Source organism: Falco rusticolus, chromosome 7 (genome assembly GCF_015220075.1).
Source record: "Falco rusticolus isolate bFalRus1 chromosome 7, bFalRus1.pri, whole genome shotgun sequence".
Classification (NCBI taxonomy): domain Eukaryota; kingdom Metazoa; phylum Chordata; class Aves; order Falconiformes; family Falconidae; genus Falco; species Falco rusticolus.
Genome location: NC_051193.1, coordinates 23,891,978 through 23,905,016, shown reverse-complemented (window position 1 = coordinate 23,905,016; position 13,039 = coordinate 23,891,978). Strand labels below are relative to the sequence as shown.

General features: G+C 38.1%; 1 protein-coding gene across 5 annotated transcripts in view; it reads right to left on the bottom strand.

The window, feature by feature from the left end:
* Window positions 1-13,039, bottom strand: part of HMG20A (high mobility group 20A) — a 43,667-nt gene that overhangs the window by 15,531 nt on the left and 15,097 nt on the right. For 3 of the 5 annotated variants that reach the window (XM_037394413.1, XM_037394411.1, XM_037394410.1), the window contains exons 2-4: window positions 4,390-4,558; window positions 2,860-2,952; window positions 983-1,130 (exon numbers count right to left, since the gene is read on the bottom strand). In XM_037394413.1, coding sequence (XP_037250310.1) covers window positions 983-1,130; window positions 2,860-2,948 — 237 coding nt within the window. In that variant the 5' untranslated portion in view covers window positions 2,949-2,952; window positions 4,390-4,558. The remainder of the gene's footprint in view (window positions 1-982; window positions 1,131-2,859; window positions 2,953-4,389; window positions 4,559-13,039) is intronic. The other 2 variants (XM_037394412.1, XM_037394414.1) reach the window with 1 other exon arrangement.

Here is a 13,039-nt window from a genome sequence, read left to right as displayed (position 1 = left end):
AGTCATTTGCCTCAGTATCATGTTTGGAGAGATTCTGTGTATTAGTTAACAATTGGTAACTAGCTACTTTGCCCCTTCCAAATCTTTCATCTTTGTGCATTATGTGCCCAAAATGTGGGTGAAAGGACAGGATACAGGCTTTTCTATTCTATTTTATAGGGGTTTTTTCCCACTAATCACCACCAATAGAGAGATGAACAAACTCCAAAGCAGGGAATATCTTGAGATTTGCCTGTGGCACACTGTGAGCTCACAGAAATAACATAATTACCACTCATCCTCTTGGCTTCATACTACTACTATAGCAATCTCTGGACAACACTGTTTTCTTATAGTACATACGCACAACTGTTCCACTACTTCTCATCTCTCCCCAGATCAACATGTCCCTGACATCAAGCTAGCTTCAGTTTCCCTTCTGGAATTTGACTACTAGTTCAATTAAAGAAGGACCTCACAGAAGAAGACAAACTACAAGGAGGAATGTTAAATGCATCTATCAAAAAAACCCTCAAGCCACTTTCTTGTCAAACTTCAGTACCTTCGTGTTTTAGTCACCAGGAATCAGTGCGGGATGGCACACAACATACAGTCTAAAGCAGCAAGCATAATGCTTTCAGAAACATCATTTACTCCTGAAAGAGTACAATGTCACCTTCCTGACTCACAAGAGAGAAAATAAATTGTGGCAGCTGAACATCCAGCCTTCAGAAAAAGACAGAATGCAGCACCAGCCTGTGGACGGGGCTGGCTCAGCTGGAGGGATGCATGCTGCTCTCTGTACACGAGGCCAGCCAGCTCTCCCCAGCCAGCTGCGTGCAGCTGTGCAACACAGGAGAAAACCAGAGAGAATCAAAAGATGAAAATGGCAAATGGATGAAAATTTGTGATCCTATCCAAAAAAATCTGAGTAGGTAAAGGCAAGCTATGACAAAACTCCATGCTTTTGCTTCATTGAGAATTCACTATTATTTCATCTCACCTCCTCCTCAGGCTTCTGCTCAGTGTTTTCAGCAGTATTAGAGGACTCATTCTGCAGCTGCTGAACCTGTGACAAATCCTCCACCAAATCTGGGTTATTCACTGACTGTGAAGCTCCACCACTGAATGAACTCTCAGAATGAGCTACTCTGAAAAAGCACATAATAGCAAAAGAAAACCCTTTAATCATCATATTGCTAAATAATTTCCTCCCTAAAACATGCAAAAATGTTGCAAATATATTCAGTTTTTATACTAGCCAGAAAAAAATATATATTTTAGAGTCATTTTTTATGAACTGGCTGTTCTATCCAAGGAACTGCTATAACTACCATAATTACTATGGACTTGCAAAGATAGTTTGATTTTCAAAGTGGTATTCTGTTTAATTTCTAGTGAAGCTTTTGATTATACAAACAACTGTCAAGCAAGTAAATGTCTGGATCAGAAATCAGAAAGCATGAACATACGCTTCTTCAAAAATACCGTAAGGATTTTGAAATTAATGGTTTCATCTTCAACCAATATACACCTTTCTGGATGCATTCACTGTATTTCTCCACAAATACGCTTAAAGGTTTGTGGTTGTGTACGATTTTGGATTGAACTCCATTCAACAATTTCCTGTTGATAAGCGTGGGTACTTAAAGCACCAACTTGACTGGGTCCTTACAGGCTCCTGAATGGCCACTAATTTTATTGCAAGAGCTGTATCAATCAACCTTACTTCAAGGGCAAGCTGTTTGGAGGTAAAACCAAAAAAAGCACGTACACAGAAATATTTCTGAAGGTAGGGAGACAAAGATAAGCACGTATTTTGGGGCAACAACCCCACAGTCATTGTCACGACTTTGTTCTGTTGTGACAAATTAATATAAAATTTTGGGACTCATATCAGATTCCAATCCCTTTTTGAACCAGGCTAAAGATTACTTGGCCTTGCCCAGTTACATTCATGAAAATTACTACAACAGCAGTGTATGCTTCAAATCTTTCTTAATTTACTCAGATCTACAGCTGCTTACATGCACACCAGATTTTAAATATTTAAAATAATTGTTCCTGTTAACGTAGAATACAGCTATATAAAAATCAGAATATATTAACAGAATTGTTAGCTGAATGCCTACGGAAAAAGTTGTCTTTAAATAGAGAGAACAGTTTATTTTTATTACTCACTAATCAGCTATTGTGACATAATTACTAGTAAAGATACAAGGGCTGGAGAGATCTGTTCCTGACTTTCAGATACCAGATTGAGTTCATATTACTAACAGTTAGAGAAGAACAAAAGGAACAAAGCATACACATTTCTGTAAGTTAATTATATTTGGTACGTGTCAAAAAGAAAAATGGAATAATACAGTTTCTTAGAATCACTGTTACAGTTCTGTCCTGAAAGACAACTTATTTCTCAATTGTGATTTTAAAAGAAGCCACTGTTTCAGTCTGTAAAAGCAGAGTCAGTCTGACAAAAATGACAGACATCAGTTTCTCAGCGATTTTCAGAAATCAGTGATGAACAGTGTATTTTTAATAGAAATAATTTATGTAGCATGGACGACTGTAACACCCTTACTCTCTGCCCCCATCACGCTGTCTGTCTTTAAAATCCCAGTGAAGCAAACTTAAAAAGATAAGAAACATTCAACAAAAGTTTGTGATCATTTCCATCAGTTCAGAAGAGTCCTGGTTTCTTCTAAATACAGTCCTGTGACGTTCTATCAAGGCCAAGGGAGTGTTGTAGGATTTATTTTTGTTGGGTTTGTTTGTTTGTTTTAAATCTCTTTAAATGCCCTCTTCCCACTGAAACAGTTTCCCTGGCAAGTCCAGAGATTGTATCTATCAGCTACAGGTTAAAAAGAAGTAGTTGCTTACCCAGTTACAGTAATTTCACTACCTTCCTTAGATCCATCTTCATCAGTAAAAAGTGGAGGAAGGTTGGAGCCAACCACCAAGTTCTCCATACCTCTGGTTTAAAAAAAAAAAATGTTAATAATCTTATTGTTTCCCTTCAGCAGCACTTCAGTTTAAACATCACAACATTTTAAACCTATAAACGAATCAGCCTGTCATACCAGACTGGCCTGAGGACCAACCCTATAGGCAGCTGTGCTCAAGGTCAGAGAACAAAGATCATAAATGATGCTTCAGTTCAGAGTTTCCCTCTTAACTGAGCCCTATGCCAGTGCCACAGTGATGCTAGAAATCATGCTGTAGCATTCTATTTTATCCCTTGAGAGAGAAATTTTCATTCTCATACTCAGCACACAGGTACATAAATGCCACTCTTCCAATCCATGTTCCTGTTCATCCTTCACCATGCACCCTTCACCACAGAGGTTTCTTTGTTGATCCCAAAAGAAAATGGAAACTAAGTCTCAAATTAAGTTTCAAATTAAGATTGTATTTTATATTCCTTGTCCGTATTTTCACAATTTATCTATGTACATAGTTGAGTATTACAGCCAAGTACAGAAAACAGCAGTGTTAGATATTATTTTAAGCTTCAACTCACATACAACAGTTACAGAAGCAAGCAGTTTGAGGCACAACATACTTCTCATTCAATACGAACTGTTCCCAAGTTAGAATTGCTTTCTTTTGTATCCTTGTAGGCTGCCATAGGAATTTGATGTGAGATAAGAAATCCAAAGAAGAATTAAATTAATTCATCCCATTTCTTACTAAGATACTGGACTGTTTTGTTGTAGGGGAAAAAAATTTCCCCAAACAAAAAGAAACTCACTCTATGATTATGAGTTGCAGTTTCAGCCCATTTTGAAGGGCCATACCAGTTAATTTTCTATTCCTTCAGTTTAAAAGTCACCTTTGATGAGGTACCAGATATTCAACCTCAGTATTGCTATCCCTTGCAGCTAGTGTTTGGAGGGACTGATGTGAGTTATAAACTTGTGCTGCTTTCTCCTGGATTGGTATGCCTTCTGCTCAGCAGTGAAATCAAAATGATTCGAGACACAAAATCCTACTTCTTGTTTTTAACATCGTATGTGTTTTCCCACACCCCACCCCAGTTCCATAAGTAAAGGTTTTATACAAACAAAAGTAATAACACCATTTCTTGCATCTTATATCACCTGCAGATCCCTACTACAAGTACTACATCTGATACGATGTGAAACTTGTGCAAACAAACCAGTGAATACAGCAGACCACCCAAACAGGTGAGCACTCTGCTCCTACTCAAAGGACTTTGGGTGTGTGAGACATTTATCCCACAGCTGTATTTGGTTAGAACTGGTCAAAGGACTCAAAAGGCTATTCTCAGGAACCAAGAGTGTAATCTACCTGACATTCTGTTTTGAGATCATGAGCTCTGCTCTATTCATTTCGTGCCTCCCTTTGAAAACATAAGAATATCTACACCCTTTAGCAACAGCTCCATACCTTCATAAGGTGCTACAGATGTTAGCTGATAAATTAATCTCTGGCAAGTCTCCAATTTGTTCAGTTAATGCTCACAGCAGATCAGTTGAAGATCTCCATGAAACAGGCATTGTGTTGATCTAATTTCCACCACGATGTTACATTCAGTTTCCAAAGACGACTATCTTTCCTATACAGACAGGAAGTCCAAGAAAGTAGTTACCTTCTCTCACTTTTCAGATGACATTCACCCTTTTCTCTTATGCTTTTCCAGCTGTAGAGATACTTAGATCACCCTGAAGAATCATTCTGATTCCTTATCTAGAAAATAGAGCTAGGCAGACTGCTTCTAGGTGGTACAGACATTGACCTCTAGCAAACAGCCTTTATCATATATAGGAGAGTCTCAACCAGGAATGAAGAAATCTAATTCCTACTCTATCATTATAAACCACAAACTGAGTATAGTTTAGGGGGCTCAGCCTCAACAGAGATGTGGCAAAGCTGGAGACTGTCCAGCAAGGGCTGTCAAGATGGTCAGGGACCTAAAGCACCTGACCTGATAAAGAGATGTTGAGGAAACTGGGCTTGATCAGTCTGGCAAAGAAGGCTAAGGGCAAATCCAACAGGTGCCTCAAGCTACCTGATGGAAGTAGCAAAGATGACAGAACCAAACTCTCAGTAGTTATGTAGGCATTTGCACGTTCATATGGGACACCAAGAGGTTACCAGGGAAGTGGTGGTGGCGGCATCTATCCTTGCAGATCTTAAATGCTCAGTTACACAAAGCTGTAACTGACCTAACCTAGTGTTGGCAACAGTCCTCCTTTGAGTGGGAGTCTAGACTAAGATGACCTCCAAAGGTCACTTCCAAGCAACATCGGCAGTTCCCTGAACCGCAACTCTATGTTATGCTTTCTTTCAAATACTAGAATCTCTGACATAAAAAAGAAGAAAGCTCAAATAATACAATGCTTTTAGGAAAAGCAATGAGATAGTATGATGGAACATACAGGATTTTAACTCTTCAATAAGGAAGTGCGAACAATACACACAGAAAAGAATCTACATCAAGCTTGGGGCATCATGTATTACAAGGAAACATGAAAATTCAACTGATTTGAAGAACGTGCTCTTCAATGATGCCCAGAAAGCTGTTTAAGCACAGCTACTAAATATACAACAAATTGCTTCATGCAGTTGTCAGGTGAAAGAATAAGGAAGTTTGCTTTATGTTGCACAATCTTTTAGTTTTGTCAGTCAAAATCTTTAAATTAATATCTTCAAAAAAGGAAGCTTCAGCAATCAGACTAAACCCTTGCAAATTATTTATTTATTCATATATATGAAAAGCTTTATGCATGTCTGAAAAAATAAAATAGCTTGCTTTGTTATCCAGGCACCTCCAGCAGCCTTCCTGGGGTCAAGGACCTCTCCTCAGCCTCACCACACCAGTATACTTGCACTCAGCATTCCCACACATGCCTTAAAAGAATACATATCCTCTGCATCTGAACATACCATTACCAAGTCTGTCCCTCATGCCCACTGTGACCTTTTCACCAGGTCCCCATATGTCTGTTCACATCTGGACCTAGTCAGCAGCAACAGAGTCTAAGCTTACTTTCAAACTGTGGGGAGGCAGCCGGACATCAACCTTAACAACATACAAACAGAACACAAACACAGGAAGCTGGGAGAACACACACTTCATTCTCTAATTTTATTTTTTCTTATTTAACCCATATGCTTTAGATACTAACTCTTTCAGTTGATACTGAGCCACACCCTAAAGAAAATTTAACATCAATGAATTTATTATGCCTTCTAATCTATTCCAGAAAGCAAGAAAATAAGACAGTTCCCTCAAAAGCTCAATGAGTACAGATGGGAACCCACCCAAGTCTCAGTCACATTTCTCATGGATAACTGTCCCATGTCTTTGTTCTAAAGTTGCTATCTACTAGTTTCAACCCCACTGTGGAGCTACATGTTCATTTCAGGACCATAACAAAATGAACAAACCAAAAATCTGAGGAAGAGAACAGTAATGGGGAAGGAACAGAATTGCTGCTTTTCAAACTTGAGCCTTTACAGAATTCACAGGAATTGAAAAGGACAGTTGGCAAGTCCCATCCAGATTAATATTTGTGCAGTGTTGTCAATTTAAGCTCTGGCTAAAGCATTTAGTAAGACGCATTTGATTAAATTCAAGGCACAAAAACCAATGTACACTTAGTTTTTCAATGGCTAACAGATATATCCTATTTTCATTTTTTAACTATTACTACCAAAATAAAAGTGAAAGTGCTGTTAAACTCTAAACCTTTACAAGCACTACAATGCAACGTAAGGAAGCATCATGTTCAAATAAAACCAATTCAAACTAAAGCAGCTCTGAGTTCACTGTACTACACAACTAGTTGTACTTGTTCAAGAAAGCAACCAGCTAAGCAGGTTTTTTTATTATCAGCAGCATTTGATAAAGTGCTTGAGGAACTGTGATTTACTTTGGGATAGATCAGTCCGGGAAGATCCTGCATGGACTCAATTATACTCCCTTTATAACTTCTGTAAGGTGAGGCAAAGATTACAGCCAAACCGAAGTGTAACGCTCAATCTTAACACCACTTCGAGTTTCCATAATGATTCTGCTTCAATTTTAAGCACAATACTGCTCCACCAGAAACACTGTTCTAAGAATGCCAGCAGCAGACATACACCTCTCACTACTAGAGACAAGCCAATACAGTCAGCAACACATTTTTCTGACTTAACCTTATTTGCAAATACTCCAGGCTTTCCTGTGCACTGCTTTTACTCCCAAGGGCAGACTCCACAGGAACTTGAGATTTAGGTTTGGGTTTTTTTTCCCTTGTATTTCCTACATCCAGCATAACAGTGGTCAGTTGTGGAACAGCAGTAACAACCTGATGTACAGAGGCTGGAACAGTTTTTGGATGTCTGGTTTGGGGTGCACTACCAACCAGTATTTAAAAAGGATAAACAAACAACAGCAAAAACCCCCAAGTATAAGGATCAAGGAGGACGAGTGCAAGCTGGAGCTTCAGAGAACAAAGCAGCATTATGTGTGCAAAAGTCCAAGGCCAAGAAAAACACCAGTGAAGAACATGTTTCCTACCGTTCCATGCTGTCAGTGTTTAAACATTGGTAAGATTTCCAAAGAGCCATTAGGCACATATACTAACATAACCTCTTCATGAGCCTAAAGAAGATTCTATATTACCCTAAGCCACCCAAAATTTGGCTTAATATATGCTTCTCTTTCTCTGCCTTCCCTCATCTCTCAGGGAAAACAAAAGCTTCATAGAGCAGGAAATCTACAACAGTATTCTGTAACTTTCAGTTTAAATCTTCTAGTTGGATGCTTCAGCTGCATTCATTGAGAAATCATACTTAATACTACAGAGTGTGCCAACACAGTTTTACAGTATGATTTGGGAAATGAAAAAAAAAAACTTATACAGCATAAAGATCTAAGTACTACTACTACACACAAAGGGAAGAATCAAACAGTAATCAAATACCTTTCAAAACCAGGAGTATAGTTTAAATAAACTTTCTTAATTTCTTTTCAAATTAACTTTTGTGGGCAGTGCCATGCAATTGTAACATTATTCTAGTGGGAAAGATGAAGTAGCTGACTTGTATTTTGGGTAGGCTGAAAGACACCATGACCCAACTTCTAGTCACATCTGTACAGTAGAACGAAAAGGTTAAAAGAAGGTAGTTGTAAAACGAGGGTGAGAACAAACCCGTGATAGGAGCTAAACAGAACGACTGACTTTTCTGTAATATCATTCCTATGTTTGCAATGTTACTGCTGCTATTATAGGGCAGCAAGACCTATACACATGGGTGATGTGTAATTGAAAGCCCAAGTTTTAAGAGCCTTTTATGCATGTAATAGGTGGAGGGTAAAATTTGTCACAGTCAACCTTTTCTTCAAATAATCAGATAATTTACAATGTGCAATGACACAATTTCATCTAGCAGACCACCTCAATGTAGCACATTTGCATTGTTATTTTTCAGAGACTAGTAGAGTCAAGAGTAGAACATGTTCATGGCCAAACTGTTACAACAACGCAAGCTACAAACAGCAATTCTTCTCTTAACACTGTACACTGTTGTCTCATGGCTCACAGATCAAGAAAGAGCCTCTTCCAGACCCAAAGCAATTACTGTACATTCTCCAAAAAGTTCATTGTTTCCACAAAATGTAACTTGGTTTGCTTGTGTGAAGTGATTCACAACATATTGAAACGAGGCTGGACTCTACAGTGTCTGCACAGGTCTGGTCATGCAGGAAGTCACTGCTAAATGCAGACTGACTTCTTACTCATCCATCCCAAGGCCACATGAAATCTTAAGATGGGCCTGAACACTGAAAAAAAAGGTGAAAAGAGTCCTTAGCAACACTGCCTTTTCTATAACTACATCATATCAGATGATCTTAAGAAAAAAAAAATAATCAAGAACTACTAAACTATTTATCCATCCAATTAAAAGGTAAGGTTATAAATACATATCTATTACAGTTAAGCATATTTAAATATGAAGTCAGCATCAGAAATCTGACTTACAGCCTGACTATAAAACACCACAGGAATTTCAGCTGCCTCATTGCTAACTCTAGTTTCAGAAATGTTAGTGCTGAGTGGAAGATTTTTCTCCCATACTTCCTACTCCTGAAGTCTCTCATCCTTCTTTGCCAGAATAGCTCCAAACTTTACCATTCAGAGGTTAACAGATTAAAAATAAATGATCTTCTGCTACGTCACAGAAGAACCACAGTACTCCTTATCTAAGCACCAGAATCCAAGATCTTCATAGTGTAAGTAATTTAAACTCAGAAGACTTACTGAGAAAAAAACCCCATAGGATCATCATTTCCTCCGTCTGTCCACATGTAGCCAGAATATCAGAAAGATAACTGAAGCAAGAACATCTCCAATTAAAACCACAATGCTTTTGGAGCTGTCAGAAGTTCAGATTCTCTCCACAGCAGCATTTTCTTCCATCAAGCCAGAGGAGAAACATATGATTGAACAACATTGACTGCAAAAATCAGATTTTACTTTTTCCCTACAGGCAACTCATTAGACAAAGGTCTTTGTGACTATAAAAATTGAAAGCCAAACTTAATGGGATGAAGGTTTTTCTGTCAGACCAGTAAGTATATACCAGAGAACAGCCCAATGCTTTTGTTTTTACTTCTTGCCAGTAAAAACAAAGAAACACTAGTGACCAGATAAAAAGCTGCAAGAAAAAAATTCCAGAGTTCCACTGCATTTCCAAACAACTTAAGGAAAGAAGGGAAAGATGTAAAGCTTAGTTTTATGCTTAGTTTGTCTGGATCCTTGTGGCAAATGCCAACAAAGCTATTAATACTTAAACAACAGTAACAGCTGCCAAAAATCTGCAAAAAACCTATTTTTTAAAAACACAAGTGTTCAACCCTATATTCTACTCTTATTTATATAAATGCATTAGGATGGAGCACATACAAGATATCTCATGTATATAAAATCCTCCTGTTTTCTGAAATTTAAGCCCTTATTCACACAGGAAAGGTATACACTCAACTCTGCAGACAAGAGTAAGAATAGCTCCACAGTGAATTCCCTCTCCATTCAAATACATGAAAGAAAATTTTGCATCAGCAATAAACAAGCTTTTTAGCTCACTCAAAGGAAAACAAAAGCCCACAATGAGGTGACTGTACAATGAGTTGTGCTACCCACCTCCAAGTACTAAAATCAGTAACTGTGGTACAGGTACCCATAGAGAAGGCTTTGTTATCCAGCCCTTCATGGCAGTTATTAAGCATCTATGGATTAGGTTGGTTCATTTTATTCTAACTTTCTAAATGACAGTACCAGTTGCCATTTAAAATAATACCACTAACATACACAACTCTGCAAAATTAATTTAATCCTTGTGTTAACAGGTCTCACATGAGAAGATACAAACCATCCAGATGACAAAAATAAGTATTGCAATAAATCTTGAGAACTTTTTATTTTAATTATCACTCCACCTAATGTAAGCCCAGTGTTTGATTACCAGGGATGGCACTTGCTTTTGTAATTTGCCCATAAACCACCCCTCTGAATTTCCAGTTACTATAGGCAATTTAGTCTACCTCTTCAAGTGCTCTGTCATTTGAACATTTCTCTAGCATATGAAGACCTCATATTTCACAGGACAAAGTTTTCCAATAGCTACTTCTACACTAACAAGGCAAAAAGGACACCTCATTAAAAAAACAAAAACCATCAACTATGTAACAGACACAAACCATGCCTGGAGCACAGACACTTCTCTGAAACCACAGTAACCATGTATCATCCAAGACTTCACCAGATCCTGTTAGCTTCCCCATCAGGAAGTAAATGGTTACTTTCCTTCAAAATTGAAGTTCAGTTCCTCTGATCATTTATGTCATAAGACTTCACCATTTCACTCTTTGTGGAATGCAAAAATGAAAATGCCATAAGCAAAGCAGTTCATTAAATAATATAAATGAACAGAAGTTTTTTATTGTGTTTGCCCAGCTCTAACATTTACCAGCATCATGCAAATGAAATAAGAAACAGTAGTAATTAACACTTGAGGACTACTTTGATTTAAAATACCAAACAAGTATTCTGAACTAAACATAACTCAGTGTCAGGGAATCCTGATAGTGACTGGCCAGTGAAATGAGAAGTTACATATTTGAAGCAAATAGTTGAAAAGTAGATATACCTGCTGAGACCTAAAAGTTGTTTTAAAGCCATTTTAGCACTTTTGCTCTCTAAGCCTTGCTCATCACAAAAGTTGCCAGGAAAGCAGAGCATATACTCCTAGCTCACTTAACTCTGGGAGAGGAAACTAGCTGCTGCCACAGAAGAATAGAGACTGGAATTTCTCTTGCACACATCCAGTAAAACAAGTTATTACTATTTTACAGAATGAGGTTGAATGCTTTAGATGTGAGAATACACTGAAAAGGGCATCAAGTATATACTTGAAAGAATGACTCACCACAGGCTTCATGACCCAACACAAAAGCATCTACTTTGACCTCAAGAGCCACAAAGACAGCATGGAACTGGATATTTTACATGCACTGGTATGGGTACAGGGACAAAGGTTAAAGGAAATGAAGTGTGGGAAGCATCTCACACAAAACAGGCAACTAATTCTGCTTCTGCAAACTTCTGTTTGCAGAAAAGACCCATCTTTAGAAAAAATATGGCATGCCAGCTTCCATATATTTTTGGTCTCATTATCTTGCTGTTGCCTTGCACTATTCCAACACAAAACAAATGAGTTTGAGCAATCAAAAAATCTGGCATTTAAAAGAAATCACAATTTTTAGCTAGTCTTCATTGTGCAAAGTAACAGGTATATAAACAGTCACTCTGTTCTGCTATTTTTTTTCCCCTTTAAAGATCATCAGAACCGATACTAGCAAATACTTTCTAATAGCAAAAGTAGTGGTGATCTGAGTTGGACTGTTCGCTTCTAACTTGTTCTTAAAGCTCTCCAGTAATGGATTAATACCTATCAGAAATGAAAGTTTGGATGTATATTGGATGAAGTGCACCAAAACCCCTTTTCAGCCAAGGCTCTTCTAACAGTCTTTGATTTGGGATCATTTCACATGCATATCATTGGCATCAAAGGATAAAAATTGTATAGACCTCAGACTGATGGAAAAACAAATAAGGAAAACAAGCACAAAAGAACAGACATGAGGTTCAAGCAAGTATCACGGTATCAGTGAACACGGCCTACAAAACCTTGTCTGAATTCATGAAAAAAACCAGAAATGACAGCACAATCCTGCCAAAGCTCCTGGAACAGCAGACAGCTCCTCTGACCAGTGCTACCAAGATTTTAAAGTTGTCTGAGGCCACAGATGAAATGTGCCAAGATAAATGCTACAGGGAAAGACTATACCCAAAATACAAATGAAAAAATTTCGGGAAATTTGAAAAGACTGAAACTATATGCTCTTACTAGACACATACCAAGACTCCCCTCTCACCACCAAAAGGGAAAGCACACAGAAATTTTAAAATCATACAATAACCCAAATACTTCTACAGCTCCGTAGAAGAACTTATATCAGCATGAATGTAGACAAGCTAGAGCAAAGCTTTACCTATCCTCATTTTCAGCCACCAAAGGCAACAGGAAATTATACTATTTATAGCATCATGAATGGAAAACAAGGTAAAAAAAACCAGTGGCATAGCCTACTGCAGTGGCCTGACTGCTCCCCAATTTTAAGCACTAAGTCAGACATCCAGAGATGTGAGACATATGGGAAGGGGCAGGCAGAGAGCACATTTCTGGAACATCTGTGGCATATATTATGAAAATAATTTTTCAGCTGAAATAGGATTAAGAAGAAAGAACTCATGCCAGGAGCATGCCTAAACACCCTAGGCTGAGTGCTCAAAACAATACATAAACATTTGCAGTATCTCATCTGATCCCCACACCACTTGAACAAATTGCTGTTGAGGACAGTGGTTAACCTCTTCCCACCGTCTTCCTTACCGATGCTGCAATCTCTCCTTTGTGCCTATCCTGTCATATCATAGGGAAAAAGTCAAAAGAATCCAGGGGAAAATAGTGACTAGGAGTAAAG